General features: G+C 59.2%; 3 protein-coding genes across 6 annotated transcripts; 1 reads left to right on the top strand and 2 right to left on the bottom strand.

The window, feature by feature from the left end:
• Positions 1–794: 794 nt before the first annotated feature.
• Positions 795–12,065, bottom strand: MAP2K2 (mitogen-activated protein kinase kinase 2). 4 transcript variants are annotated; one of them, XR_012677543.1, is made up of 13 exons: positions 11,919–12,055; positions 10,277–10,487; positions 8,676–8,822; positions 7,927–8,004; positions 7,447–7,498; positions 7,227–7,351; positions 5,655–5,868; positions 5,174–5,332; positions 4,701–4,765; positions 3,800–3,861; positions 3,062–3,107; positions 2,535–2,892; positions 1,523–1,612 (listed from the first exon to the last, which is right to left on the bottom strand). XR_012677543.1 is itself a non-coding variant. In XM_075175382.1 (12 exons), the coding sequence occupies exons 1-12, from the start codon at positions 12,002–12,004 to the stop codon at positions 1,502–1,504; spliced, it is 1,356 nt and encodes a 451-aa protein (XP_075031483.1). In that variant the 5' UTR covers positions 12,005–12,055; the 3' UTR covers positions 795–1,501. The 4 variants fall into 4 exon arrangements, 3 of the variants coding, with proteins under 3 accessions (XP_075031483.1, XP_075031484.1, XP_075031485.1); XM_075175382.1 differs by lacking the exon at positions 2,535–2,892 and having other exon boundaries at positions 795–1,612; XM_075175383.1 differs by lacking the exons at positions 2,535–2,892; positions 5,174–5,332 and having other exon boundaries at positions 795–1,612; positions 11,919–12,065.
• A 1,333-nt stretch (positions 12,066–13,398) lies between these two features.
• CREB3L3 (cAMP responsive element binding protein 3 like 3) lies at positions 13,399–18,022 on the top strand. The gene is made up of 10 exons (XM_075175819.1): positions 13,399–13,432; positions 14,719–14,843; positions 15,020–15,275; positions 15,797–15,912; positions 16,081–16,212; positions 16,299–16,405; positions 16,586–16,654; positions 16,788–16,872; positions 17,209–17,305; positions 17,378–18,022. The coding sequence occupies exons 2-10, from the start codon at positions 14,721–14,723 to the stop codon at positions 17,725–17,727; spliced, it is 1,335 nt and encodes a 444-aa protein (XP_075031920.1). The 5' UTR covers positions 13,399–13,432; positions 14,719–14,720; the 3' UTR covers positions 17,728–18,022.
• A 629-nt stretch (positions 18,023–18,651) lies between these two features.
• Positions 18,652–26,636, bottom strand: SIRT6 (sirtuin 6). Its single transcript, XM_075175820.1, has 8 exons — positions 26,492–26,636; positions 25,079–25,206; positions 24,528–24,710; positions 21,964–22,023; positions 21,291–21,386; positions 20,352–20,432; positions 19,870–19,993; positions 18,652–19,106 (listed from the first exon to the last, which is right to left on the bottom strand). Exons 1-8 carry the CDS (start codon positions 26,555–26,557, stop codon positions 18,771–18,773), a joined length of 1,074 nt encoding a protein of 357 aa, XP_075031921.1. The 5' UTR covers positions 26,558–26,636; the 3' UTR covers positions 18,652–18,770.
• Between the last annotated feature and the right edge of the window lie 537 nt (positions 26,637–27,173).

Here is a 27,173-nt window from a genome sequence, read left to right as displayed (position 1 = left end):
TCCCGCTTTGGGGGAGCAGGGGAACGAGTCACCCCAAAATACATCCATGTGATGGGAAATGAGGTGACAGCAGGGAGCTGCCATCCCCACAGCGCAGCCAGTGCTGGCGGGGATGGGTCCCGCCGCTCCACCGGGGCTCAGCCCTCGCAGCCGGGGGGTCACCGCGGGCCCCGGGGGGGTTTGCGAGGGGCAGGAGGGGACGTGATGGCGAGGTGTTGGGCAGGGAGGGACCATCAGCCACAGTCAGGACGAGGTGGCCTTTAGAAAACCCAGTGGCCGCAAGACAACGTGGGTCCCGCTGGGTGGGTTTAATTCCTTCTCCCAGGGGACTGCAATGCCCAGCCTAGGCACCCCACACCACCCGGCCGCGGGGAGCGGGGGGGCTCCGACAAGAGCCGTGGGGCTCTGCGAGAGCCATGGTGGCCAAGGCCGCTCTTGGGATGGGCGAGGGGCAAAACCTGCAGCCTGGAGGGGTTTCACCTTCCCCGTCCCCAGGGCAGCTCTGCCCCAGGAGATGGTGGGGTCAGACCCCGCTCCCGGGCTAGCCCGGCTCTGCCCTGGCCATGGCGGACAACCGGGCTCTGCCTCCTGCCTCTCTGCGCTGGAAGGAGCCAGGGAAGGAAAGCCCGTGCTCTCCCCTCGGCACCTAAAGCCACGAGCCACGGTCCCGGGGGAGCCGCTCATGCGCCCACCCGGCAGCTCCCACCAGACTCCCTCCCATCGCGAGCCGAGAGCTCGGCCCGTGCTCAACGGATCAAGACCCTTCACTAAACATCCAGTGCGTGACAAGACCAGGCTTTAAAACATCCGTTTAAGAAGAAAACGAAGAAAATACAAATCTCTCCTCCACCCGCAGACGGGCCGGGAGGAAGCTCGCTGCTACGCTCTTCTCCAGCTCAGCCATAAATCATCCCGCAGCCCTCCTGCCCGCGTCGGCAGGGCACCCACCTCGTCCCCGGCCGCCCCTGGCAGGACGGTGACAGTTTTGGGCCACCCTAGACAGCGTTTCTCCATTCTTGGCCCCACTGATTTCTCTGCCCCAGAGCCCACGTGAAAACCAGGGAGGAGGGGAAGCGTCTGCTGCGCAAGCCCTTGTCCCCATCCCCTGCCACCGTCTCTCACACACATGCAAACGTGCACACACACGATTATTGTCGTCTTTTTTTTTTTTTTAACCCAAGTGAACATGTTTCCAAAAAAAAAAAAAACCAAAACAAACAAAAAAGAAAAATTAACATAAGCAGCACCACATTTCCCAAGTGTCAGGAGCTCCAGAGCTGGAGCAGAGGCCTAGAACAACCCCCACATCAAAAGAAACCAACCCCGCTTTGGCTGGGGGGGTCGGCCGATAAAGACGCTTCCGAGGGGACGGTGCTTTGCCGCTGGGACGCGAGGCGAGAAGGGGCCGGGGAGAAGGAAGGAGGGCAGTTCTGTCATTTACTGAAGGAGAGGAAATGGTGACAGAGGCAGATGTACTGACACCAGGCGGTCGGCTCGGCCCTCACATGGCAGCGCGGGTGGGCGTGCTGGGCTGGTTCAACCGCAGCGTTTTGCACAGCCAGCCGGCAAAATCCACTTCCTCCACTTCGGAGCGTTTGATGAAGGTGTGACTCTGAAAGCGAAGGGAAACAGGGTCAGGAGCATCGCCGGCTGCTCCCCGGCTCCCAAAACCCAGCCCCAGGTCCGTGCCGTGGGCTAGACCCCGGAGAGGCGAGAAGATCCTGGTGCTACAGCTCAGGTTGCTCTCAAGCAGATTTTGAGGAAATATTTGCTCCTTGCAGCCCTGTGGCTGGGATTTTAATCCATGCTGACCACGCAGTCGACACACAGGCATGGGAGCAAGGAAGATTTCAAGGAGAGCAGAGCCTGCAGGGCCCCTGCCTGCGAGCAGACCAAAACGCTGCTCTGTACGGGCAGGCAGAGCGAGGTGCCTGCACCCCCCGTGGTCCTCGCTTGCCCCTGGACGGCAAACCCTGCTCCCCCGGGGGCAGAAGGTAACGGAGAAGCACAGGCAGGACAGGACAACCTTCACACAAGGACACAGGCCACCTCCTTTGCAAGGGCTACGTGGGACCACCCAGATGTAGCTCAGGGGCTCAGCACGATGCTGAGGAGTTAAGCTGAGGTCAACATGGTTAAACTGGGCTCACAGAATGGTTTGAGTTGGAGAGACCTTAAAAGATCATCTAGTTCCAACCCCCCTGCCATGGGCAGGGACAGCTTCCACTAGATCAGGTTGCTCAAAGCTCCGTCCAATCTGACCTTGAACACTTCCAGGGAGGGGGCATCCACAATTTCTCTCGGCAACCTGTTCCAGTGTCTCACCACCCTCACAGTAAAGAATTTCTTCCTAATATCTAATCTAAGTCTACTCTCTTTCAGTTTAAAACTGTTACCCATCGTCCCATCGCTACACTCCCTGATAAACGAGTCCCTCCCCATCCTTCCTGTAGACCCTGCAAGCACTGCAAGGCTGCTATAAGGTCTCCCCAGAGCCTTCTCTTCCCTAGGCTAAACAACCCCAATTCTCTCACCCTGCCCTCACAGTGGAGGTGCTCCAGCCCCCCCGATCATCTTCAAGGCTTCAGCAGCTCCATGTCTTTCTTGTGCTGAGGACCCCCGAGCTGGACGCAGCACTGCTGGTGGGGTCTGACCAGAGCAGAGTAGAGAAGGAGAATCACCTCCCTCGACCTGCTGGCCACGCTGCTGGTGATGCAGCCCAGGACACGGTTGGCCTTCTGGGCTGCGAGCACACGTTGCCGGCTCATATTCAGCCCATATATTCTTCTGCCCAGCTCGGGAGGCGAAGGTTTGTCCCAGGCACCTTCACAGACACGGGACAGCCGGGTGGTTCCCATCCCCGACTCCGCATGGGCTAGATACCATCACCACCTTTGAATCACAGGTGAGTCACTCCCTCTCCCGGGCTCTATTTGGCTCATCTTAAGCTCAGCCTGGGAGTTTCCAGCCTTTTGAGCACGAGAGGCACAGAGGGACAGGGCAGCAGTTTGCAAATCTGGTGCCACCCCACTGTAGAAAGAAAATTGCTCTCCCCACTTACCATCAGCATCTTCAGATCTGCCCGTTCTGCTGGATTTTTAATTAAGCTGAAATGAGAAGAACAAGAGAACAAAACCAACGCTGAGACATTTCTTGTGGGAAACCGGTTATCTGGCTGGAGAGGTCTCCAGCTTCACCAAAAGCCACTTGGCCTCCTGGCTGCTTTCCCCAGGAGCCTGGCAGCATGGAAACGGCTCAGAAAGCGTCGTCGCCACCAGCCCAGCTCCTAGGGAGAGCTGCAGGATCCGTCTCTTCTAGACCGTGTGGATGAACTGTGCCCTGCAAATGGAGAAAAGGACCTAACGCTTGGTGGGCATTAGTGATTTTTGTGATGTCCAATCTCTGTGATTTAACGGGAGCTGCGGCAGCATCTTCAGGTGTCGTCCCCCCCCCCCCATCAGAAGGTCTGGAAGTCGGTGGTGTACGGCTGGTGCCTGCAAGGCTGGGGGGTGACTCACAGCCCCAGCAATCTGCTCCACCATCCCCCTGCCAGGCTCATATTTAGAAGGTGCTGGGATACTGCAAAGCATCACCACAAATAAACTGCTTTTAGTTCAACCCTTCCCAAGGCAGGAGTTCCCAGCACCATGCAGGATCACACTGCAGCCAGGGAGAGATCACCTACAGAGCATGGAGAATATTGCGTTACGCTGAACATTTTGGGTGGAGCGGCAGCCCGCAGAGCTGGGGAGGGAGTACATACAGGCCTCCATCTTCAGCCATAAGATGAAATCCTTACCATTTATTTACAAACTCCTGGAAATCTTGCGTGAAAACTCCGTTCGGCAGCTTGGGAGGTGGCTGCAGAGAAGAGAAGGGTTTTCTGCATCACTGTGTGTTAATGGGTCAAAAAGCCGAGTGTCACCTACAGTCTTTAATGAGCTGCAGAAAAGCTGCGCTCTACGGCTATCCTCCTCCTCCAAGCTGCCCTTCGCAACCAGGGAACCGCTCCCTGCCATTTCTTACCCTGCAAACTGCTGCCCCAGCACCACGTGCAGCTGGGGGGACCCCATGCTGAATCACTGCCAAAGCTGGGAGACCGAAATTGCAGCGTCACAATTCCGGACCCAACCGTGCAAATCCCAGCTCTGGCAACGCCTACGGCGGACGAGGACATTCCAAAAACGATAATTGGGGGTCAACTCCCATCACCTTGAAAGGGGAAGTCGCTCTTTCCACTTGCTGGTGGGATGGACCCTACATGGACATTTCAGCCTGAGATTTTAGCACCCTCATTTAAAGGATTTTCATCTGAGAAAACGTGCACAACCTCAGCATCTGCGCAGAGGGCGCGTTCACCCTTTGCTGATCTAGGGAGGAGCACGTTTGAAACGGCCGGTTGCAGAAGGACCAGGTCATTACAGCCAAGAGCTCCCCTCACTGCTCCCCTCTTTCAAGGGTATTATGAGCCTCCCCCTGCAGAGCCTTATTCCAAAACCAGAGATACTTTTGTGATACAAAGAGATGGGAAGAGGGAACAGGGGAGAAGGAAAGGACGCCAGTGCAGCTCAGAGGGGCTCTCTATTGAAAAGCCCCTGTTCAAGCAAAGGTTTTGGAGCCCACCCTGACTCAGCAGAGTGGACACAACACTGTGGTACCTCAGGGAAGGCCGGCAGAGCCGATGGTAACGAAATACCCACCTCATTAACTATATAATCCAGCAATTCAAAGATGGCCATCGCAGGCCGGCTGTCCATCCCATGGCCTGTGTGATTAAGATGATGAAAACAGTGGTGAGAGGCTGTTCAGGGACAGCAAGGGGCCTCAATTCATGTGAAAAGCATGTGTGCTGTGGGACTTTTGCTGGGAGAGGCAGAGGCAACCCACTGGGGAACTGACTCGCGGTTAAAAAAAACAAAGAGAAAACCAAAACGCATTCTGAAATTTCAGATTTCTTTCACCGTGCCTATAGTCCAGATTTATTTCCTAGCTTGGAGCATTTGGAGAGTACCAGACCATCTGCTGTGGCAGGCTGGCAGTGCTTCTAGAGCCTTCTGCTTCCAAGCAAATGGCTCGAGCAGAGCCTCCTTCAAACCCCTGTGCCAGTTTGGTACTTCTATGAGAGCTCCCAGCAAAGCTGTTCCCAAAAAGCTGCCCCTAGCTTGAAAAGAACCTGTTGGCAGCACAGGTAAAGCCTGAGGAGCAACATGGGCTGTGACAGCGTCCTTCAAAGCATCTCCTCCAAGGGGTCCACATCCCGAAAGCCTGCATCGTCCCCAGCACGGGGTGCTTTGCTGCGTGGCTTGAGCCTTCTTGTGGGACACAGCAGGGTCTAAAGGCAGATAAACTGAGCACTTCAAAATCTTAATAGGCCCTGGTTGGCATCCTGAGAGCAATCTCCTCACCTCCCCATGCAAGACCAGAGTCCCGCCTGCACTCATTAGGAATTACAAACCTCCGCGGTTGAGTGGATTCTGCTGGAGCACTGACACAGCTCCATCTGCTCTGCAGAGAGAGGCCTCCCTAGAAACACTCACCTCCCCGCCACAACCTCATCCAAAACGGCCTTTGGCTAACCCAGCCACACCAAACAAAACCCGACCCCTTCTCCCCCACATCTGCGTGTTGTTTCCAATGCATACGACAGCCCCTACCACTGACGGGGCGTCCTGGGGGCCTGGCCCGCGGCGAGATGCTGTGAGACTCTCCCTCTGCCCCGTCCACCACAGGACGGCCAAATATTGCTTCCAGTTCCTTGGAGTCTGGCGGGGGGATTGGGTACCTTCCGATAGACAGCTCCACTAACGACAGACCCATGCTCCAGATGTCGGACTGGACCGAGTAGTGGGTGCCCTGCAACCGCTCGGGCTGGAAGGAAAGACCACAGAAACACACACTGACGCAGAAATCAAAGTCATAAATATCATGCATTGAAATTAAATAGATGAGACTTGATATCCTGACGGCCTCTCCATCTCAGCTCTCCACCCCTCCAGGGGAAGGACTGTCCCACAGGCGTCATGTGCAAAGGGGATGCAAAAGAAAGATCACGTGCAAACATAAAGCACTTGCACGCATCTCATCAACAGCTACAGCTGAGCAGCATTTACAGCTGCTTATAGCTAGGAGACAGAGTAGACAGTAGGAATCTATCTCTCTGTATGCTGAGATCTAATGAACTCAATTCATTAACAAAATTTTTCCTGTTTGTTCCGGTTAATACCCAAGAGGAATCTGAGGAGCAGAAAATCCACTCTAGGCTCTTACCATTGAAAGAAAAATAAATAAATCAGTGCAAGTCATCCACACCAGCAGCTTTGAGTCAGCTGTGCAGACCCAGTGGCTGAGTGCAAAGGAGATATTATTTTTAAATAGCCACTGTCTAACTATAACTGTACTTGAATAACCATTCCCAAAATATGAGAGCAGCTCAGACCTAAGCACAGAAGTGCAGTCTGATGGCTTCCCTCATTCCCAGCCACGACCACACGCGGGGCGGGGACAAGACCCCCACCTACCCCCCGCCTTTCAGCCCGCAGGACCTGGGGACTGGGAGCCAGCCAGGAGGTAACGTTATTGTTACGGGCGCTCTGTTATCTGCAGTTGAGCTGACTGTGATTCTCACTTAAAGGAGAGGCACAATCAGCTCTTCCTGCAGTTCACTCTCACTGGCTGACTCCAATTTGGCTTTAATTTCCCATTAGTCTGTACCGAAACCCAGCTGCACTAAACTGGTTTTACCCCCATTTTGGCAGCAAGTGCACATGGTCAAAGCAGCCGAGGTGCATGCACCAGCATCTACGTCCCCTCCACACTCAGTTTTTTGGATAAAGAGCTTTGCATACAGAAAACGAAGATGTTTTTGAATGCACAAACACTCAAAATAAAATATGGAAGTATTTGTAGGATCTGAAACATCTTTCCCCTCTAAGTCTCTGCACTTCCACATGTACCACTGCTATCCAGGCACAGGTTGGAGCCGACAGGACACCGGCTCCTCGAGAGAACGCAGAGGTGTCTGCTTCTCCGGCACAGGAGAGTGCCTCTGGGCTCACCCCAATGTGAACCAGGAACGGGGCAGTCCAGATGAGGATGGAAACACAGAGCAAAACCATGAGCAAATCGGACACTACACGCTGACTCTGTAAGAGCAGAGTTGAACCCAAATTGTCAAAAAAAAAAAAAACCCCGAACAAACAAACAGCCGAAAGCTGAAAGGAACTTACGGACATGTAGGACCGAGTTCCCACAAAAGAGTTTGCCATGGAGTCAATGAGTTGACCGCTGACCCCAAAATCACACAGCTTAATCTCTCCTCGAGAATTAACCAGGATATTAGAAGGCTTCACATCTGACAACAGCAAGAGAGAAGAGTGTAAATGCAACTCCAGGTAAAATACAGGGCACTTGTACTGCAGGTAGTTATTTTTAGGTTCCTCCTCTCACCTCTGTGCATGATTTGGTGCTTCTCTCTCAGATACGCCAAGCCTCTCAGAACCTAGAAGGAAACCAAAGACAGGATGAGATCAGAGCTGGGAAGGGAAGTGCGTTCCCTTTGGCAGGACACGTTGCATAAACTCCGGGTGCTGCCACACTGCAGCTTGGTGAGGAAAGCCGCCCCGTAGTGTCCATGTGTTTCAGGGTTTGCAGTTTATCACCAAGTCAATCACAGATCTTGGGTTAACTGCCTGAGAAAGCTTCTCCCAAATCTTCTCCAGGAGCAGTCAACACCAGCCAGTGCAACACAAGGGGTCGGAGCTATGGAAAGCGGTTGGGAATATGCTTTCCCCCTCCCCTGTTGCCCTAGGTCGGGATAGGAAAGCGTGTACGGGGAAACAAAGCAAGCCTCCCAGGCAACACAAGCATTACTCCCAAACTGTGTCCAGCAAATCCTTTCTGGAAGCCTGAAGAGCCGCCGTAACTCACCGCTATACTGACTTTCCCCAAGATCTCCTCAGGAATTCTTTTGGCTTCTTTCAACACTTGATCCAAAGAGCCGCCATCCTAAAATAAAGAACGGCAAAATGACCAACACGCCAATCCCGGCAGGAAAACAGAGCAGCTGGCTGTACAGGCAAGCGTGCCCAGGGAGGGCAAGTGGTGTACAAGCAGTACATAGCATCCCAGCTCAGCTGTCTGCAACGACTCAGCATCGAGCACACTCCTTTTACAGCAAAAAAAAAAAAAAAAAAAAAAGATATCTGGTGATCAGAGCTCAAGCTTCTCGCTGAAAACTATTTTAGTGCTATCTTCTATCAGCTCTACTTCTTGCTATTAGTTCTTAGCTTCCTTTCCATCAGTGGTAAATGCAAAGATGCTACTGTCAGCACTGATCCGGAGGGGCAACAAGACTATTCTCCGCCAGAGACAACAGAAAAAACACACTGTGCTTGACGGCAAGCTCTGTAGGGCGGCAGGTTTACAACATTTCCGTTTGGCCAACCCCCAAACCTCTGCTTCCGCTTTCCAAAAAGTCGATCTCTCTGTCATTTCGATGCCTAAGCAGGAGCGTGCAGCTCCTACCAGGAGCAGAGTGGCCTTGCTGCAGCCAGAGCAAGGAGCCATCGCGGCTGCCAGCACCCTAACCCATTTCACCTGCAATTTCAGGTCTCAGGGAGATGCAATTCAGAACAGTCCAGGGAGCAGCGGTTTGCAGAGGAGGAATGGGGACTCACCATGTGCTCCATGCAGATGGAGATCTCTCCGTCGCTGTAGAAGGCTCCATAGAAACCCACAATATATGGGGAATTACACTCATGCAGCACCTGCAGCTCTCGGATAATCTGATTCCTGATGGCCGGTTTGATTTCTAAATGAATCAGCTGCCAAGAAAGAAAAAAATATTCAAGGTGTAATGCCTGGGAAAAAAAAAAACCCACAACTTACAGGAACCATGTGAGCAAGTCCTGAGTGTTGGAAAGAAACAAAGTCTTCCAGGGAAGCTCTGCTTTGGCATAGACTTTTTACCACTTGCAGACTAACATGAAGGATAAAGGGAGAGGTAGAGCCCTGTGCAGCCTGTTAGCGACTGAAGCAACTGCCGGCCATGTAACACGCGGCGATCATGTAGGATACAGAGCGGAAAGACAAATCAGAAGCTTGATGCAGATCTGACTCAGCAGATGGGAACGCTTTCATAAGTTCTCTTCATAAGAAGAGGTGCTCTGATATCAAGGAAACCACACAAAGTAAAAAAAACCATGAAGATTATGCACGTGAAAGAGCAGTTGCTTTATTCCTTGGGCTCCACGTAGAATCGGTTAACACAGCTGTGGGTAGGGAAGCCAGAGGCTAGAAAATACAATGGCAGGTCAGAAAAAAGAGCCACTGTTACTGTAAGCTCTAGGACACCCAAACCCAGGCACGTCCGTCCTTCCCGCCAGCCTACAAACGCCGGTCTCTGCAGGAAGAAGAGCAGTGCTGCAGCTTGCCCTTGCTTCAGTTTCTGAACACGAAGCTCCCAACAATCTCAAAACCACTCGGTGACACCCAACGCTCCCAAATCAAACGCCCCGGAAGAGTCTGAGAGCTCAGCTCTGAGTGAAGCCACTCAGAGATGCGGATTTGCTCATGGGGACCCACTAAACCATCCCTACAGCAGGTGAGACCAGAGACTTTCCAGGAAGCTGTCCTACAGATGAGCGGTTGCACTGTTCTCACCGAGCGCTGCCTTTTCTAATGGGCAGATGAAGCATCTCCTCATTTTCTACTACAGGGCAGCACAGTAGAAGATGTTGCCCATAAACCCAAGTCTGAGGGGAACCACTGTCACAGCTGCTCAGAACTACCTTGGAGATCTGTTAAGTGGGTGGTGAGGGGCGAGGAACGTGTTTGTTCCAAACCCATCCCTCCACCTGCCATTTCCAGTCCTTTTTAGCCCCGACCTAGGATCTCAAGAGATCCTGCTTCCTGCTGCTTCTATCCACTTTAGCTGAGTTCATTAAAACCAGCTTCACCGGAAGAAAAAAGAAACAAACCCAAGACCTTATGTTTTCACACAAGGCGCTCCAAACCCCAGGGCCTGTCGCAGAGAGCGCGGTCTCTCCCGGGGGAGGACTCGGAGACGGGCAGGGCAGCTCAGAGGTGAAGCGGGAGAGGCTCCACGTAAAACTTAGGTGGGGGCAGCCGGGACCATGGTCCCGACCCAGGTGAGCTGGTTAGGATGCAGATGGGTCAGGGCGGAGAGATCCCAACTGAAGCCGGCTCTCCCAGAGCCGGGGCGAGTGCCAGACGCTCCAGCACAGCACCACAGCCCACTCCTCCTGCCCCCAATTACCTTCCGTGCCATAACGAGCCCTGAGGGTTTGTGCTGCACTTTGGTGACCACACCACCATTGCCAGCCCCCAGTTCGGAGATCCTCTCGAAGTCATCGTCCTTCAGCTCGCCCACTTTGGCTTTCTGGGTGAGGAAAGCTTCCAGGCGCTTCTTCTGCTGCTCGTCCAGCTCTAGTTCCTCGAGCTTTTTCTGAAGGTCCACCAGATTTGCCCTGGAGAGGGGAGGAGGAGAGAGGAGGGACGGTCAGGACACTGTGAGGGCAGCGCCAGAGAAAGAGGGGTTTTTTCTTTTAGGGAAGCAGAGAGAAATAACTGAAAACTCTCGTCTGACACATACTCAGCCCCTAATGTAGCAGCGAGACTAAAGCAAAGCTCTGGAGAGAGGCAGGGCTCAGCTCCAGTGCTGACAGGGTCACACGGACAGGGAGACCCATGGTGCAATATCTGCCCAACACGCACATCTCCTCTGGAGAGGAGCTTTAGTGCAGTCAGCTGTTTTGGGAAAGCCAAGGAGTAGGGAAAATCCTTCAACCCTTAAAGAGGCAGCACAGCTCAGCCCGGAGACAACGGCAGCACCAGCAACCTCTCCCTCTCCCGACATGAGAAGCCAAGCTTGGGTTTCACTGCGAAACACGAGAAGGGGTTTCCAGGGTGTCCAGCAACCCCCTTCTCCATTACGACCCCCCGCCACCCTCCAAACCCACCGCTCCCAATCACAAAGGGGTGTCTGTGCTCCTCCAGCACCTGCTGCCAAGCTCCCATTGCTGGCGCAGGCTCCAGCTGCTCTCTCCCATTTGCTGCCCACCCTGTTATCCCCCCCCGCCACACCCCTAGGGCGATGGTTCAGGAGGGTCTCACCCCACCCCTTCCACCCAGCACCCCCATGCTCTGCCTCCCCCCAGCACTGCCCATGCCCCCGCTCCACCACCCTTTGCCCCACGCGTCCTGCCCCCCCTAGCCCTGATTACTGCCCCAAATCGTGCCCCCTAAGTCTAGGTCCTCATCCCAGCCCCAGTTCTGGTCCCCACACAGCCCAGGCCTCAGCTGCCCCCAGACCTTCCCCCAGCCTCCTCTGCCTTCCCCGCCACCTCCCCAGCAAACCTAGGGACCAACCCAGCCTCCACCCCTGCCCCAGCCCAGCCCCACCTGCCCCAGCCCAGCCCCACCTGCCCCAGCCCAGCCAGCCCCTCTAACCCCCAACCTGCCTCCCTCCCCCAGCTCTGGCTCTCCAACCCCTCACTCACCCCAGGCACCCCCAGGCTGGGCCCATCCAGCCCCCCCACGCCCGGCTCCCCCAGGCCTGCCCTGGCCCCCCAGACCTGTCCCAGCTCCCCTAGGCCTGGTGCCCGCCCTGCCCCGGCCCCCACAGACTCCTCAGGCCCCCCCAGGCCCGGTGTCCGCCATGTCCCGGCCCCCCCAGACTCCCCAGGCCCGGTGCCAGCCCTGCCCCGGCCCCCAGAGACTCCTCAGGCCCCAAGCCCCGTCCCCGCCATGTCCCGGCCCCCCAGACGCGGTGCCCGCCCTGCCCCGGCCCCCCCAGACTCCCCAGGCCCGGTGCCCGCCCTGTCCCGGCCCCCCCAGGCCCGGTGCCCCCCGCCCCGGCCGCGGCGCAGGCTGGGCGGGCCCCGCCGCCACTCACTCACTCGGCGGAGCCGTCGGGGCTCGGCCCCTCGGCGGCGCTGGGGGCGATGTTGAGGGCCGGCAGCACCGGCTTCCTCTTGGCCGGCATGGCCGGGCCGGGCCGCGCCTGCGGGGCCTAGCGGGGGCGCGGCCGCGCGGCGCGGGGGCGCGCGGGGGCGGGGCCAGAGGGGGCGGGGCCGCGCGGGGCCTATCGGGGGCGCGGCCGCGTGGTGCGGGGACGCGCGCGAGGGGCGGGGCCAGAGGGGGCGGGGAGGCAGAAGGGGCGGGGTCTGAGAGGGGCGGGGCGGGGCGGGGCGGCGGAGTCTCGCGAGAGGTCGCTGAGGGGGAGAGGGCGGGAGGGAGGAGGCGGGGGCAGCCGTGGCCGAGGGGCGAGGGCTGAGGCCGGGGGCGGCACCGGGCGGCCCCCGGCTGTGCTGAGGGAGCGAGCACTAATTGCCTCGTCAGTAATTAGCAGTTAGCAGGAGCCCCCCAGCCCCTGCCTGCCCTGCCCGCGCTGCCCTCCTGCCCGACCCCGGGCAGCAGGCCCAGGGGATGCTCGAGGGCCCTAACGAAGCCGGGCAATTAGCAGCCCCGGCGGAACGTGGCGCCGGGCGGGCGGGCGCCCTTTGCTCGGTTCCAGGGGTTCCCGTCTCCACCGCGGGGCCATAAAGCAGGGAGCGGCGCTCGGTCAGAGGGCGTCGAGCGGCAGATAACGGGACGCGGCCTTGTCCCCGCTCCACGCCTCGGTCACACGCCGCCTGACTCACCCGTCCCCTCCCTGCGCGAAGGGGATCCGGGGGGATCCCTCCCCCTGGAGGGTGTCACCACTCATCTGGAGGGTGACACGCGTTGAGCTGACACCCTCACCGCGGGGCGACGGGGAGGGATGAACACAGCGGCCAACAAGCTGTAGCGTGTTCGGCCCCCAGACAGCCAAGGGGAAACTGAGGCACGGAGGGTGCAGGCAGCCCTGGCGGCAGGCAGTGGCCGGGCAGGCAGCAGAACCCAGGCGTCCGGGCCAGCCCTGGCCGCAGGAAGCAGAGGGGACCGAGGTTTGTTGTGGAGGAAGCCATAAGTGGTAGAGTCCAAGTCAACATCTTCCCCGGATGTTGTTCTCAACACCTATAAAATGCGATTAATGCCAATATGCTCGTCTGAAAAAAAGGGAAATTGTCCCCAAAAATGGGTGAAAGTTCACGGACAATCACAGCGCTCGGACTTCGCTCACCAGCCCCGGGCCCCTCCTGCCCCGCTTGGCGGAGGAGGACAAAAACATTTGGCTAATGAGTTACGGAGCACAGCGGGTCCATCCCCAGGGTGGCCCTGCCATCGCTCACCGCCGTCCCCAATCAGGGACGGGAGATTTTGCAATCCGAGACGTTATTTCTGTGCAGTTGGAGTTTAAACTTTGCCACTTGGGTCAGGGCACCACGGAGGAGGAGGAGGAGGTGGCTGGGCTCAGTGTCCGGCCTGTTCCCCTGTGCACCGAGGAGATTGAGAAGACAGGACGGATCCTTGGGAGTGGGATCTCACACAGGTATGTCCTGGCTGCCAGCGCTTAATGGGGTCCCTCTACCTGATGGTTCCATGGGGCCATCAGGGCTCAGTGGAAGGACTGAGGACGATGGACAGGGTGCAATAAAGCCCCTTGCCTGGTTTGGCCAGCCAAACATCACGGTAATGACAACTGTTCCCAAACCTGGCTTGAAGGACACTTGAGTCAGTGCTTAATAGGTTGGGAAGAACAGTTGGGTGATGGGTTGGGTGGAGTGGGTTGGGTGGTTGAGTGGTGGGTTGGGTAGTTGGGTGGTGGGTTGGTTGATCAATCAATCAGACAGTTAACTGGTCAGTCAGTTGGTCAGTGGGTTGGTTATTTGGTCAGTCAACAGGTTGACCGTTTGGTCTGTTTCTTGATTGGTTCATTGATTTGGCTGGTCAACTGGTTGGTCAGTTGGTCAACTGGTTGGTCAGCTGGTTGGTTAGTTGGGTTGTCAGTCAGCTGATTGGCCAGTTGGGCAACTGGTCAGTTGGCCCCTTGGTTTTCTCTGAGTCCGGGGTCTCAAGCAGTGCCTGGGGTGGCAGTGGCGGCGCAGGACTGAGTCCCCTCCTCGGGGCCGGCCGGTGGCAACAGTCTCCTCCCCCTCTGCTTCCCACCCAAAATGATTAACCTGATCTTCCAGAGCGGTCGCACACATGGGACACGCTGGACGGGGGAGCTGACCCAACCCTCGGGTCTGAGGGCTCCTGCACTTGGGGGGCACGGTGGGGCTGGGTGCCTGTGAGGAGCCCCTGTCTCTGCAGTTCTCTTGGGGGAAAAAATAGAGGATTTGGGAGTTTCAGCTGCTGGAAGGAGGCAGGGAGTGGGGGCACTGCCGTGCCCCTGAGCCCCTGCATGCCTGTGCTCTCCCTCTCGCACGCGTGCACGTAGGGCTTTGCCAGATGTGCCCACATGTGCTCACATACAGGTGCCAGCATATGTGTGTGCGCATGTTCACACACCCATGTCTGCGCGGGCACACACGTGCACATTGCATGGTCATGTGGCTGCACAGACGCACAGCTCCGCACACGCATGTGCCAGCATGGCCACGTGCACATCCAGCCACGCACACGGCCCCATGGTCACACACACGGTCACACACGTGCACACGCATGTAGATACACCTCCCGTGGTCCCGCACGCGTGTGCCCATGCCCACCCATGTTCCCTCTCACTCGCCCCACAATTTGGGGTGTCCCTGGGGCTGTGTGACTCGGAGGGGGGGGAAAGGTGGGGGGGCGATCACGGGGACTGGTTAGGGACCTGACCCTGCCACCTCGCAGCCATGGCCTCTGGCGTGGGCAGCCTCGACAGCCTCGACCTGCTGGACCTCCTCTTCGACTGCCAGGATGGGATCCTCCGTGGTGTGGAGCTGGGGACGCCGCCGGGCGCCTGGCACGAGGACGGGGTGAGTCCCTCGGGCTGGGGGCGGGGGCCCATCCCCACCTCACCCCTGGGTCTGGCAGGAGAGCCCCATCCCCGCGCCTTGCCCGGGAGCTGGGACCACCCCGCAGCATGGGCAGCTCCTGTGGGCACCCCAGGGTGACGGGCACCCCATGGTGAGATGTGTCCGTGTCCCCTCAGCGTGCCCAGGACAACGAGGACTTCCTCAGCTCCATCCTGGGCTCCGGGGACTCAGTGTTGGACTCACCCGGCTGGTCCCCGGCCACCAGTGACAGTGGGGTGTCCGAGGACCCACCCTCTGACCAGCTCGACAGCCCCCCCAGGTGCTATGACGGGGGTCCCGGCGAGGCCCTGTACCCCTACGCCAACCCCTGTCGGGCTCTGCCCCTCCCGGGGGGGGCTGGGGTCCCGCACCCCGAGGTCTCCATCGACCTGGGTGAGCCACGGAGGGAGAAACTGGGCAAAGGACCAGGCTGGGGGGCACTAGAGGGACTGGGGGGAACTGGGGACACTGGGGAGCTGAGGGGGACGGGGGAGCTGGGGTGTCTCGGGGATAGTGAGGAAACTACAGGAGCTGGGGGGACTGGAGGGAACTGGGCAGACTGGGGAGAACTGGGAGGTCTGGAGGATTGAGGGGGAGCCGGGGGGAGTGGGGAGAACTTGGGAACTGGGGTGAACTGGGCAGACTGGTGTTGGTGGGGGGACACTGGAAGAGAAGGGAGGTTTGGGGGGACTAGGGGTGCTGAGGTGGGCTGAGCAGCGCGGGTGTTCTGGGAGGGCTGGGGCAGGACCAGAGGGACAATTTGGGGGGACAGCGTGCGGGACCACTGGACTGGTAGGTGGCAGCAGGTCACCGTAGCTCTGGGGCCATGGCAGGGGTGAGGGTCCTGCACTGGGGACACTGCGGGCAAAGGGGGACACGGGACTGCTGACAGCCTCCACTCTCCCCTCACCCAGACATGTGGCACCCCGGCTTCTTCCTGGAGGAGAGCCAGGACCTGCCCGTGGTCTCCCCACCCGCGTCCTGCACCCTCACCGTCAAGGACCTGCTGCTCTCAGGCAGCTCTGATGCCGTGAGTCCCCACCCCTGTGTCCCCATCCCTCCTTGTCCCCACACTTATCCCCTTTCCCACACCTGGACCACGATCCCATCCCCATCCCCGCACCCTGGTCCCCGCCGTGGTCCCTGGGGCCAGGCGCGGGGTGACCCCCAGGGCCGTCACCCATCCCTGGCCCCGCAGCAGCCGCAGGTGCCCGGCTCCCTGCTGCGGCAGAGCCAGGGGCAGTTCCAGGAGCTGGTGCTGACGGAGGACGAGAAGAAGCTGCTGGCGAAGGAGGGGGTGTCCCTGCCCACGCAGCTGCCCCTCACCAAGGTGGGTCCCACCGTGCCTGGGAAGGGCACGGAGTTGGGGGGGTCCCAGCCCCGGCGGCCCTGACCCCCCCGCCCCGTTTCCCCCAGTACGAGGAGCGGGTGCTGAAGAAGATCCGGCGGAAGATCAGGAACAAGCAGTCGGCTCAGGAGAGCCGCAAGAAGAAGAAGGAATATATCGATGGGCTGGAGAGCCGGTACGGCCCCCAAGCCCCTGCTCTGGGCACAGCTGCACACCAACCCCGGGGCTGGCACCCCACCGCACCCCAGGCACCCTGGGGGCACCCGGCTGGCCGGTGATGGGCACGCTGCTCCTTGCCAGGCCCCCCCAGCTGTCCCCCCCTCCCCGACCTCGTTCCCCTCTCCCTGTCCCCCAGGATGTCGGCGTGCACGGCCCAGAACCAGGAGCTGCAGAGGAAAGTCTTGCACCTGGAGAAGCAGAACTCGTAGGTGTTCCCGGGGCAGGATGGGGACAAGGGGGGCTAGGATGGGGCTGGGACTCCCCGCCTCGACCCTCGGCCAGACCTGCCAGGGGGCAGGAGGGGCTTGGAGGTGCTAAGGGGCTCTCCCTGTCCCCAGGTCCCTCCTGGAACAGCTGAAGAAGCTCCAGGCCCTCGTGGTACAGTCAAGCAACAAGGCGGCGCAGACGGGAACCTGCATCGCGGTGTGTGGAGCCCCCCACCCCCCCCAGGCTCCTTGCTTCGAGGGAGGGAGGGAGGGAGGGACTCTCAGACCCACGGAGACGTGCTGGCAGGGGTGGATGGAAGGGCGGACGGAGGGATGGATGTGTGCTAAGGCAGAGGGATAGATGCTCCAAGGTTGGATGGACGGAAGAAGGGATGGAGGCGCGCGAGGATGGATGGATGGAGGAAGGGATGGATGGAGGTACGCTGGCAGGGGCACGTGCAAAGGGAGGGATGCAGGGATGCAGTTCTGGTTCTGCCACCAGCCCCCACTCTGGGAGCGGTGTCCCAGAACCTGGTCCCCTCTCTGCCCCCAGGTCCTGCTGCTCTCTTTTGCGCTCATCGTCTTCCCCTCCATCAGCCCCTTCGCCCCCAGCAAGGCCAAGGCGGACGGCGACTTCAGACCCGTGCGAGGTGAGGGCTGCGCCAGGGCTGTGCCAGGAGGTCCGGGCGCTGGAGCAGGCCCTGACCCTCCTTCGCACTCAGTTTTCTCCAGGTCCCTGCACAATGCGGCCGCCTCCCGCGTGGCTTACACACAGCCCCAAGCCGGGGACGACAAACCCCCGGAGCCACTGTGGCCGGAGCGCCTGGGTGAAGCCCCCGAGACCCTGCACGAAGCCTTCGGTGGCCGCACATTCACCCCACACTCGGGCAAAACCTCCCCCCGTAACGGCACGCAGCCGCTTGCGTCAGAGGGGCTGACCCATGGGGACGGGGATGGAGCCAACACCGTCTCTGGGGACGGCGCCGTGCCACACCACGGCCTGGCATCGCTGGCTTGGACCAACGCTGACCACAGCAGGCCCACGGTGCTGGAGCCGGCTGAGGAGCTTTAAGCAGCACCCAAGGACCACGGGGCATGCGATGGGGTGGCTCAACACCTCATCCCCTATGGGACAAGCCCTCGGGGTGGCCCCTCTAGGATCAGCCTCCAGGCGCGGGCAGATGCTGGACCCACTTGGCTTTGCTTGTATCTGTGAACTGGGAAGATCAGATCGGTTCCCATTGGCCTTACTGGGAGGGAAGGGGCTGCTCCTGTCCCCTGGGTGCAGCAGGAGTTGCGGAAGGGACACGGGGTCACTCAGGATGGGGATGAGGGATCTGGAGGGGCCCTGGGCTATTGGTGTTGCAACTGGTTGGTTTTATTCTTTTTTTTTTTTTTTTTTTTAAAAGCTTTATTTTCATCTCTAAATAAAAGGTATTTTGGAAAAAATCCACCTGCTGTAGTGTAATATGGGGTGATTCACAAGCTTTCAAGGACCCTTGGGCCAGGGACACCTCGTGCCCAGCTGCCATGAGGCAACAGGGTCCCATGGAGCTGGGAGACGTGGCCAGACCCAGCCTGGGGCTGCGCCAGGAGCAGCGGGCACAGGAGGAGGCAGAGGGGAGGGCAGCGGGACCAGGGCACCATCCCACAGCTCCCAGCCCTGTGCCAGGCCAGGATTCGGCCAGCACCAGTCCCCTTCCACCACCCAGCGACATCCCCCAGATCACCAGCACGCACGGGACCGGCTCTGCGGGCAGAGCTCAGCCAGGGATGGGCTCATCCCAACCGCTGCCCAGCCCCAGCTTCATTTGAGATGGCGTCAGTGATCGATCCCCTTTGTGTCATCGCCCCAGCGCTGAGCACCCTCGTCCCTCTGCCCCTCCAGGTCTGCTGGACCCCACAACCATCTCCTCGCAGAGAAGGAGTTAGATGCTCGGTCCTTTTCAAGCAGGTGACACCTTCTCAGGCCGGTGGGTGCAGCTGCCCCGACACATGCGATTCAAGTGTATTTAATACTTACATAAAAAAAGGGACAATGTTTAAGGGTATAAAAAAAAGTCGGTAGGAAAAGCGGCACAGACGAGTGTCTAGACAGACAGGGAACAGTCTGGGTCAGGTGAGGAGAGGCTCCACCTTCATCTTCTTCACTGTCGTTGGCCCCGTGTCCGGGCTGGGACACTCCTGCTTCAGACTGTCACGGCGCTCCACCAGCGTGGTCCCAAGGTCTGGGCACAGCCCACCCATGCCGTTGTGCTGGGAGAGGGGCTCCTCCTTCAGCAGCCCGCGAACCCCGGGGTCAAATTTGAAGAGCTGTTCGGGCTTGGTGAGCTCAGCGCTTTCCACCACCACCGGCCCCGTCCACTCCGGGACCTCCAGCCCCAAGTGCTTCATCAGCTTCGTCATGACATCATCAACATAGGCGTGGATGCGCAGGTCGGCCTGTCTGTCCTGGGGCGAGCGAGGGCAAGCACGGTGTTAAGGGACAAACATAGTGTGCCGGGACAAACGTCCCCTCCCAGGGAGCGCGTGGGGACAGGGACTGGGTGATGGCTCAGCTGCATGCGGGCTCCAGGGCTCCTGTTCCTAAGACATCACCCCTGGTGGAACACAAACTGAGACCCTGACCCCGTCTGGCACCGCTCCCCGGCTACGCCGCAGGCTGGTGGGGCTCTAGCAGGGTGTGGGCAGGCAGTCCCCACCTTGAAACACAGCCCAGAGACGGGGAGGTGGATGCAGAGCCAGGCTAGCGAGCCCAGGACAGAGTGGGCCAGGGACAAGGGAGCTCTAATGACATCCCAGAAACCCCCCAGCTCTGGTTATTCGAAAGACTTTGGACAATTAGGGCACCAAAACCAGGGCTGAACATGAACCCAACTCCTCTGCCCCGTGGCATGGGTTACGTGTGTGCAGTTATTTCATCAGACTAATTCACCAGAGGATACATCAGGCTTTGGGCTGAGTTTTTATTCTGCTCTTAAGATTTACCTTCCATTTCTAGGTGTTTATCGGGGGTTGCAGGTTTAAACCCTCCAACGAGGGAAGCCCAGCCTGTTTGCTTGCTAAACGAGACCATTCTTCTATCTGGCCGCCTGGGAGGGGACGATGTGTGGGGACTAAACTGCGATGGGGCTGAAACAAGTAAAGCGAGGGGAAAGGAGCAGCGCAGAGCAAATTGCTCCGAGCTCAGAGCAGCGAGGATGCTCTCACTCACGTGTTTGGTTGCTTGTAGGTTGACTATGACCAGCTTCCCTCCTCTCTTCTTCGTGATCAGCGGGAGGTTGCCGCTGGGTTTGATCTGCAGAGAGGTCCCCAGAGTGACGGAGAGGTCAGCTTTCCTGCAGGGAGGAGACAAAACATCCAGGGCAGAGAAAAAGCTGTGGCTGTTTGCCGGCTGCTTCTCCTACTCTGCTCCAGTGTGGATGCTACAAGCTTTCCAGTCGGGAAGCAAAGCTGTGGCCAGAATTTGTTGTGGTTTCTCTTGGCCACTTTCTGGGGAGAGGGTTGGGCGTTGCTGTGCTGTGGGCACAGCTCAGGGCTGCGAGGCACAAAACACGATGAACAAAGCCGATGGACAAAATGGCCCAAGGACCACTGTGGTGTGGGCAGAGGACGGGGAGCCCGGGCAGTCTCCCAGGGCACCGTGAGCCGCAGGCGTCAGCAGCCGCCACGGCGTGAAGAGCCCACGCACAGTACCTGCAGGCTTCGTCTGCCAGCGTGAGGTCGCGGTCGGGCAGGGAATCCTCCCAGTCCAGAATGGTGTCTCTTAACTTCCCTCTAGAAAACACACACAGGGACACCACGGTTTCCCCCTGCCAGGCAGGAACAGGAAGCAGAGCTGCCCTGGGAGAGGGGACAGTGACCCAGATCCTGTCCCACGCTCCCTGGCCCAGCACTGCGAAGGGACAGAGAGAGCCCGGACAAGCCGAGGTGACTCACCGGCAGGTGAGGGAAGGCACAGAATTCACCCACATGAGGGATTTTGTGGCTGCTGCTGCAATGCCACCAAAGCCCCAGCTGCTTTGCTGTCCCAGTTCAGAGCTGGGATGCATCTTTCATTCCCCAGCATCAGAGCTGAGCCAGCAGAGCTCTGCCCCACAGCCTGGAGCCCCCGGCTCTGCTGTGCTGGCTCCGCAGCCAGCCTAGATGAGAAAAGCAACGGGGCTGGGCCCGGTGAGCCTGGGTGAGGAAGCACGAGGGGCATGCGGAGCGTGTCTGCATGCCAGATCCCCTCAGGGTACCTCCAGCTGCAGAGCTGGAAACACTGTCTACGCTCCCCTACTGAAGGCAAGGAGCACCGGGGCAGCGCAGTGGCCGTATCCTGCTGGAGGGGAAGGGGCTCTCTAAGCTGCCACCCCACAGCAGGGCACCCTCCAGCACTAGGACATGCTCAGATTACCGGCGTGGGAAGAAACCCCCAAAGGAGGCTGCGTGGCTGGGACCCCTTGGAGACGTGGGTGCTGGCTCCCTATCTGGGTTTTTGGAGATGTCCCCTACACCCGCTGCTTCTTCACCTGAGCTGGAGGGACTGTCGGGCCAGCCCTGCAAAGCCAAATCTGCGCACCAGAGCCACTCGCTCGGGTGAACGGGTTCCTGCCACCCCACGACCCCGTCCAGCGTCCCCAGCAGACGTACCTGCAGGCCCGCAGCCCCCGGGCTTTGGTGACGCTGCACAGCCTGCCCGTTGGCTTCAGCCCCATGCTGCCCACGACCGCGTCCCGCACGTACTGCCTGCAAGAGAGACGGAGCCATTCAGGGCAGGGAGGTGGCACCCGCTGTGAAATGTGCCCCTCGATACGGCACACCTCACACCGCAGGCACCCTGCTTGGAGGAAGCAGGTGATGGCTCAGAGCCACAAGCAATGAGTGGAGCATCTCAGTTCTTCATCGATCTCTGCCTGCGTCTCTAACCAGGCGCTGCTGACAGCAGCTCTGACCAACAGCCCCAGAGGTCTGCCACAAACCAGGATGGAAAACCCAGCTCGTAGCAACCTCCTCTCCTCTCTCCAGCCGGCAGGCACAGACCCTGCTGCAGGCAGCCCTGCTGGCACATCCACCTTGCCAGGAGGAGCAGGATGTGCCGAGGGCCTCCCAGGCAACGGAGAATTCCCAGAATGTTCATTTCCCACCATTTGACAGGGTTTAGGATTCAGACAGACAGATCTGTCCGTGAGACCCCACGCACACTGTGCTAGAGACCTGCCAGGCAGACAGCCCCACGGCGTGTGCAGGGCCTCCATCGTTCCCCAGGGACAGCAACAAAGCCCCCACCCCACCGATGCCCTCCCCACGCTCAGGGCTCACGTACTTGCCGCATTTCACGCACTCTTCCACAAACATGTTCCCGTGGAGCTCAGCCAACTTATCCCTGCGGGAGAAACGGCAGAGGTGAGCTGGGGAAGGGTGGAGAGCCCTGGGGCAACGGGGGAAGCTGCCCAAACCCCCCTCCTCACCAGGGGCCCTGCACCTCAAGGGTTTCCCCACTTTCCAGCTCTGCCGGATCAGACCTGCCAGGTGACGTGGGGTGGCAGGGACCCTCTGCCATGGCCTGGGGACAGTGCCCCAGCACAGGGTCAGCACTGAAGGGAATTATATCAGTTATAGACAAATATGGCTGCAGCAGGGCAAAGCACCAGTGTCAGGCAGGCTCTGGGAGTGCTGGGTGCCACAAAACGACCTGGCCTTGCTGCAGGGAGGCAGTTGGTCCGGCAGAGAAGAGCGTTGGTCCGGCCACCGAGAGTGGGGGCTTCCCTGCGCCGAGCATGGCCATCACATGCAGGGCAAGCAGGCGCTGGCAAAACTATGGCACACTGAGCACCGCTTTGTGCATTTAACGCAAGAAATACTGTTCGAAGGGAGTTTGGGCAGAGCTGTCCCTCTCGTGGGGGAGGGGAGACCCAGAGGACATGTTCAGATCCTGGCGAGAGGCCTTCTGTGCCACGGTTTCAGCTCCATCATGAAAGCACTACGCTGTGGCCACCACAATTGGGACTAAGGGGAGGGATGGCATGTCCTGGCTTTCTAATTTTAAATGCTTCCATCTCCAGCACCAATTCTAGCCCCTGTTCTGATCCAGCCTCAAATCTTCTCTGCGCCCAGTAGTAAACTGGATCTTTGCTCTTCTCAGCACTCAGCGTTCCTCTCTGTCCTTGCACGGTTCCAGGCCTTTGCCGCTCGTTTGACTAAAACTCCCCTCAAGCTCAGCGCAAGCCTCAAAGCGCAGAAGCTAGAGGAAAACAAGGCCACACTCTCCCTATGTTCCTACAAGCTCCACGGTGATTGGGAACCTCCTCCAGGGTGGATGGAGACAGGACTGACTTGATTTCCCCCATTCTGGCCCCAATTCAGCAGCGCTTACTTAAGCACATGCTTCGCTTGGGCGGAAGAGCTGTGCTAAACCAGAGCGGGAGCCAGTGGCACTGGGCTGCAGGGAGCACAGCTGAGTTCTGGTCATTACTTCCTATTCTTTTTCCCATGGTTGTTTAGTTTAAAAAGGCAAATGTGGCGCTAGGAGAAGGAACCAGGACTCAGGGCTTTTAATAATAGGAAATACCTCCTGGAGGCAGCTCTCTGCTCAGCCCGTGATGGCTGAAGACGTTTGCGAGATACGTCTTCTTTGAGGTCCGATTCATGCTCCTCGTTCTCATCCCAACTACCTTCGTTTTATTTTATTTGAATTCAGCTGCTCTCCTTTTCCTTTCCAGGCAGCTCCAAGCAGTTTGCCTCACAAGACAATCGCTCGCTGGTCTTAAGTGCTGGAAATGGGTTTTATGAAAGGCTGAAGTTTCTTGAAGGGAAAAAAGCCTGTTGCGTAAGTGCTAATGGAAAGGCAGGTTCCTTTGAGGACATCTTTGAAACAGCCACTGCGTTGCTAAATGCACTTCAGTCCCCACCCATGCAGGGAGCGGAGATCTTGTACCCTTGGCTCCCACACGTCGCAGCTCCCCGCAGAGGGAACACGGCTACGCAGGATCCCTGACCTCATCGCAGCGGGCAAGGAAATCAGAGACCACAGCCGGTAAGTCAGACCAGTTCCAACTGCGGGACTCTCTCCGTCTTGCCACCCTTGCAGTTTTGCAAATTTATTCAGAGACAAAATGCTTTTTAAGGCTATCTTAGGCCCTAAAAAAGGCTATCTTCATCACTGGGGCAGCACTGCCTTTATTTTCTCTCAAGAAATTCAATTTAAGCAAACCGTAAAATAGCACAAGATCTAGCGCTCTGAGACAGCTCTAGCAACGCTGATAAAACAGGGCGACACGCGGCTCTGCAAGCAGCAGGAGCAGTTTCAGATGCTCTCGTCCTCCCTCCTGTCCGTTCACCCCTCTGGATGGGTACGGAAGCAGCGGAAAGGACCGTGTGCCCTGAGCGCAGCTCTGAGCCCAGTTCCCAGGAGCACGTGCCCTACCTGAAGCCGACATCTCAGTCCCTGGGCCACGAGCCCCCAGGCAGTCACGCGGCGCAGCCGTGCTGCTCACAACGGCACCGACAGCTACAGCCACTCAGCTGGCGGATGGTAACATGAGATGGCTCAACACCGCGACCTGTTCGTTCTACTTGTGAACAAAAGGCTTCTGGGTGTACTTCTAGAGAGCATCAGCTGAGGCTGACTTAATTTCATCACCCTCTGAATTATTACCATAACCTCTCTGCTCTAAATTCAAGCTGGTTTATGTACCCCTTCCCACACCAGCACATCCCAGTTTCCACTCCCAATATCAGTGGGCAGACAGCTTCCAAGCCAGCCTTGGAAATCAAGCCCCAGCATCAAACGCTTGCACGTGAGGCCACGCTAATCGGGCAGCAAGAGCAGCCACGTGGCGGCGGCTGGGAGAGGCACGAGGGACCCGGACAGGGCAGGAGAGGCGGTACCGTGGGAATCCTGAGCGCACGTGAAGGCCGTCCACATTCTGGCTGACCAGGAATTTCAGGATGCCGACTCTCTGCAGTCCCAGCAGCGCCATGTGAGTCTTGGAGGGCTTGGCATTCTCAAAGGTAGTGTCGAATTTTGGGGAAAGCCCCTTCTCTTCCATAGTCCAGACACCATTGGGTCCCCTGCAGCAATGGGGACAGAAAGAGTGAGAATTGAGATCTCAGGCTCTAAGACCACAGTTGTAAACACACCACAAGCACTATCGATGGAGGATGAGCAAGGCACTGCTAAAGGAAGGTCGTGTATTGCCACCGATTTTTGTCGTTGATGCAAGCAGAGCGCTTGTAGCGCTTCTGTGGGTACGGCTTAACGTCAAACGGGTGTGGAGGAGGAAAAGGGTATTTTCAGCTGGACCCAGGACCAGACAGCAGGGATGGGGTAGGTCTGGCTGGGGTAGCAGGGAGCACAGTCCAGAGCTTTACAAGACGTGAGATGGACTCGGAGAAGGTGCCATCCTCCCAACCCCTTGCCTGCTGCCCACCGTCCCTACCTGAAGTCGGGAATCCCCGAGGCGGTGCTGATTCCAGCCCCCGTGTGAAACACCACATTGGAGGAACTCCTGATCAAGTCCGCCAGCTCCCGCACCTTCCTCTCCAGTTCCTCCGGCGGGTCAAAAATCTGAGCAGAAGAGACAAACCACCATGGGAACGGAGAGATGCAGGGATAGATCCTACACACCTCCCGGCACAAAGACCCAGCAAATCACAATTCTTCCTTATCCACGAGAGGAAAGAAGATTTCGCATTCCTTAATGATAAAAGCATTTAATCAGAGAGAAACAGTGTTGTATAAACCACCTCCATGCAGGGTAAGGGCTTAAAACACCTAATGCGGACGAGGGTATTTATTGTTCTCACTGACAGGCAGCTGATACCCCGAGAAGTGGCTGGGCTCCAGGGCACCGCCGGGCAGCGGGAGGACGGGAGCGAACCTGGTGCCACCCCACGTGTGCTCAACTCCAGCTGTCACCAGCACTGCCACTGGCTCTGCGGACAGGACAGGGCCGAGGGACGGTGAGCCGCACGGGAAGCCATGGAGGTGGGGGACGCAGGGACGCTGTGGCTGGACGGGACCGTGTGCCCACCCGACTTTCTGGCATGGGCACAGGATTTCATTTCTGCGAGATGCTTCTCCAGCCCGGTCTCCTGGGGACAGGGACTGAGGACAGGCCCCTGCATGTCCCTGTCCCCTCACCCCGCCAGGCTCAGGACAGGCCCCTGCATGTCCCTGTCCCCTCACCCCCCCAGGCTCAGGACAGGCCCCTGCATGTCCCTGTCCCCTCACCCCCCCCGGGGTCAGGACAGGCCCCTGCATGTCCCTGTCCCCTCACCCCAAAACCTGTTTTAAGCTTCCCAAGCACCGCTGGGGGCATTGGGCTGGGATCACTCCCGCGGTGCCTGGGACAGGCCCCTCACACCCACCCCCTGGGGGTCACCCACCCACAAAGGGTCCCCATGTGGCTGGGAGCCCCTGTTAGCGGGGGACACAAAACAGGGGGATAGTGCTAGGCCTGGAGGACAACAAAGAGGGGGCCATGGGGCTGAGGGGGACAAGGAAGGAGCCATGGGGCTGGGGGGGACAAGGAGGAAGCCATGGGGTGGGCCTGGGTGGGACATGGAGGGAGCCATGGGGTGGGCCTGGGTGGGGACAAGGAGGGAGCCATGGGGTGGGCCTGGGTGGGGACAAGGAGGGAGCCATGGGGTGGGCCTGGGTGGGACATGGAGGGAGCCATGGGGTGGCCTGGGGGGGCCACGGGGTGGGCCTGGGGACACTCAAAGGCGTCCCTGGTGCTGAGTGCCCCACGGGAGACACCCATAGGGCCGAGGGCCCGGTTGCCATGGAAACCCGTCAGGCCGAGGCAGGCCCCGAGTGGGGCCGGGAGGCCCCGCCGCGCCGCGCTCACCTCGGGGAGGCCGCACTTGCCCTTGTCCGAGTACGGCGAGAGCCCGGCCGCGTAATTCACCGCCATGACCCGCCCCGGCCGCCGGAGCGCGCATTGTTGCCAGCCCCGCGGACGGGCGGAAGCGCGCAGGGAGGCCGCGGCGGGCGGGGCGCACGTGCGGGCACCGCCCGGGGGAGGGCGCCGCCGCCGCCATCTTTGTGCCGGGCGAGCAGGGGAGGGGGGGCCGGCTGCCCTCACCCTGCCAGGCCTCGGCCGCCCCCCCCCGCCCAGGGCTGTGATAAGGGGCGCGGGGGGGAGAAGCAGGCCAGGGGGTGCCGAGGGTGCCAGGGCAAGGGCTCTGGGTGCCGACAAGGGCTCTGGGTGCCGACAAGGGCTCTGGGTGCCGACAAGGGCTCTGGGTGCGGGGCAAGGGCAGGGGTTGCCGGCAAGGGCTGTGGGTGCCAGGCCAGGGCAGCGGGGTGCCAGGCAAGGGCTGTGGGTGCCGGGCAAGGGCAGGGGTTGCTGGCAAGGGCTGTGGGTGCAAGGCCAGGGCAGCGGGGTGCCAGGCAAGGGCAGGGGGTGCCAGGGCAGGGCAGGGGGTGTTGTCAAGGGCTGTGGGTGCCGGGCAAGGGCGGGGGGTGTTGTCAAGGGCTGTGGGTGCCAGGCCAGGGCAGGGGGTGCCGGCAAGGGCTGTGGGTGCCAT

The sequence above is a fragment of the Calonectris borealis genome, chromosome 28 (assembly GCF_964195595.1).
Source record: "Calonectris borealis chromosome 28, bCalBor7.hap1.2, whole genome shotgun sequence".
In the NCBI taxonomy this organism is placed as follows: Eukaryota; Metazoa; Chordata; class Aves; order Procellariiformes; family Procellariidae; genus Calonectris; species Calonectris borealis.
The sequence above is the reverse complement of the archived record's forward strand: the minus strand, read 5'-3'. Positions and strand labels throughout refer to the sequence as shown.

Coding starts and splice junctions, on each gene's coding strand:
- SIRT6 (XM_075175820.1), bottom strand. CDS start 26,557: ATGGCGGTGAATTACGCGGCCGGGCTCTCGCCGTACTCGGACAAGGGC. Junction 20,433..21,290: donor CGGGGGCTGCGGGCCTGCAG/GTACGTCTGCTG, acceptor TGTGTTTTCTAG/AGGGAAGTTAAGAGACACCA. Junction 19,107..19,869: donor ACCTACAAGCAACCAAACAC/GTGAGTGAGAGC, acceptor CGCTCGCCCCAG/GACAGACAGGCCGACCTGCG.
- CREB3L3 (XM_075175819.1), top strand. CDS start 14,721: ATGGCCTCTGGCGTGGGCAGCCTCGACAGCCTCGACCTGCTGGACCTC. Junction 16,213..16,298: donor CGCAGCTGCCCCTCACCAAG/GTGGGTCCCACC, acceptor CGTTTCCCCCAG/TACGAGGAGCGGGTGCTGAA. Junction 17,306..17,377: donor CGACTTCAGACCCGTGCGAG/GTGAGGGCTGCG, acceptor CTTCGCACTCAG/TTTTCTCCAGGTCCCTGCAC.
- MAP2K2 (XM_075175382.1), bottom strand. CDS start 12,004: ATGCCGGCCAAGAGGAAGCCGGTGCTGCCGGCCCTCAACATCGCCCCC. Junction 8,005..8,675: donor CCATCTGCATGGAGCACATG/GTGAGTCCCCAT, acceptor TCTTTATTTTAG/GATGGCGGCTCTTTGGATCA. Junction 7,352..7,446: donor GCACCAAATCATGCACAGAG/GTGAGAGGAGGA, acceptor TGCTGTTGTCAG/ATGTGAAGCCTTCTAATATC.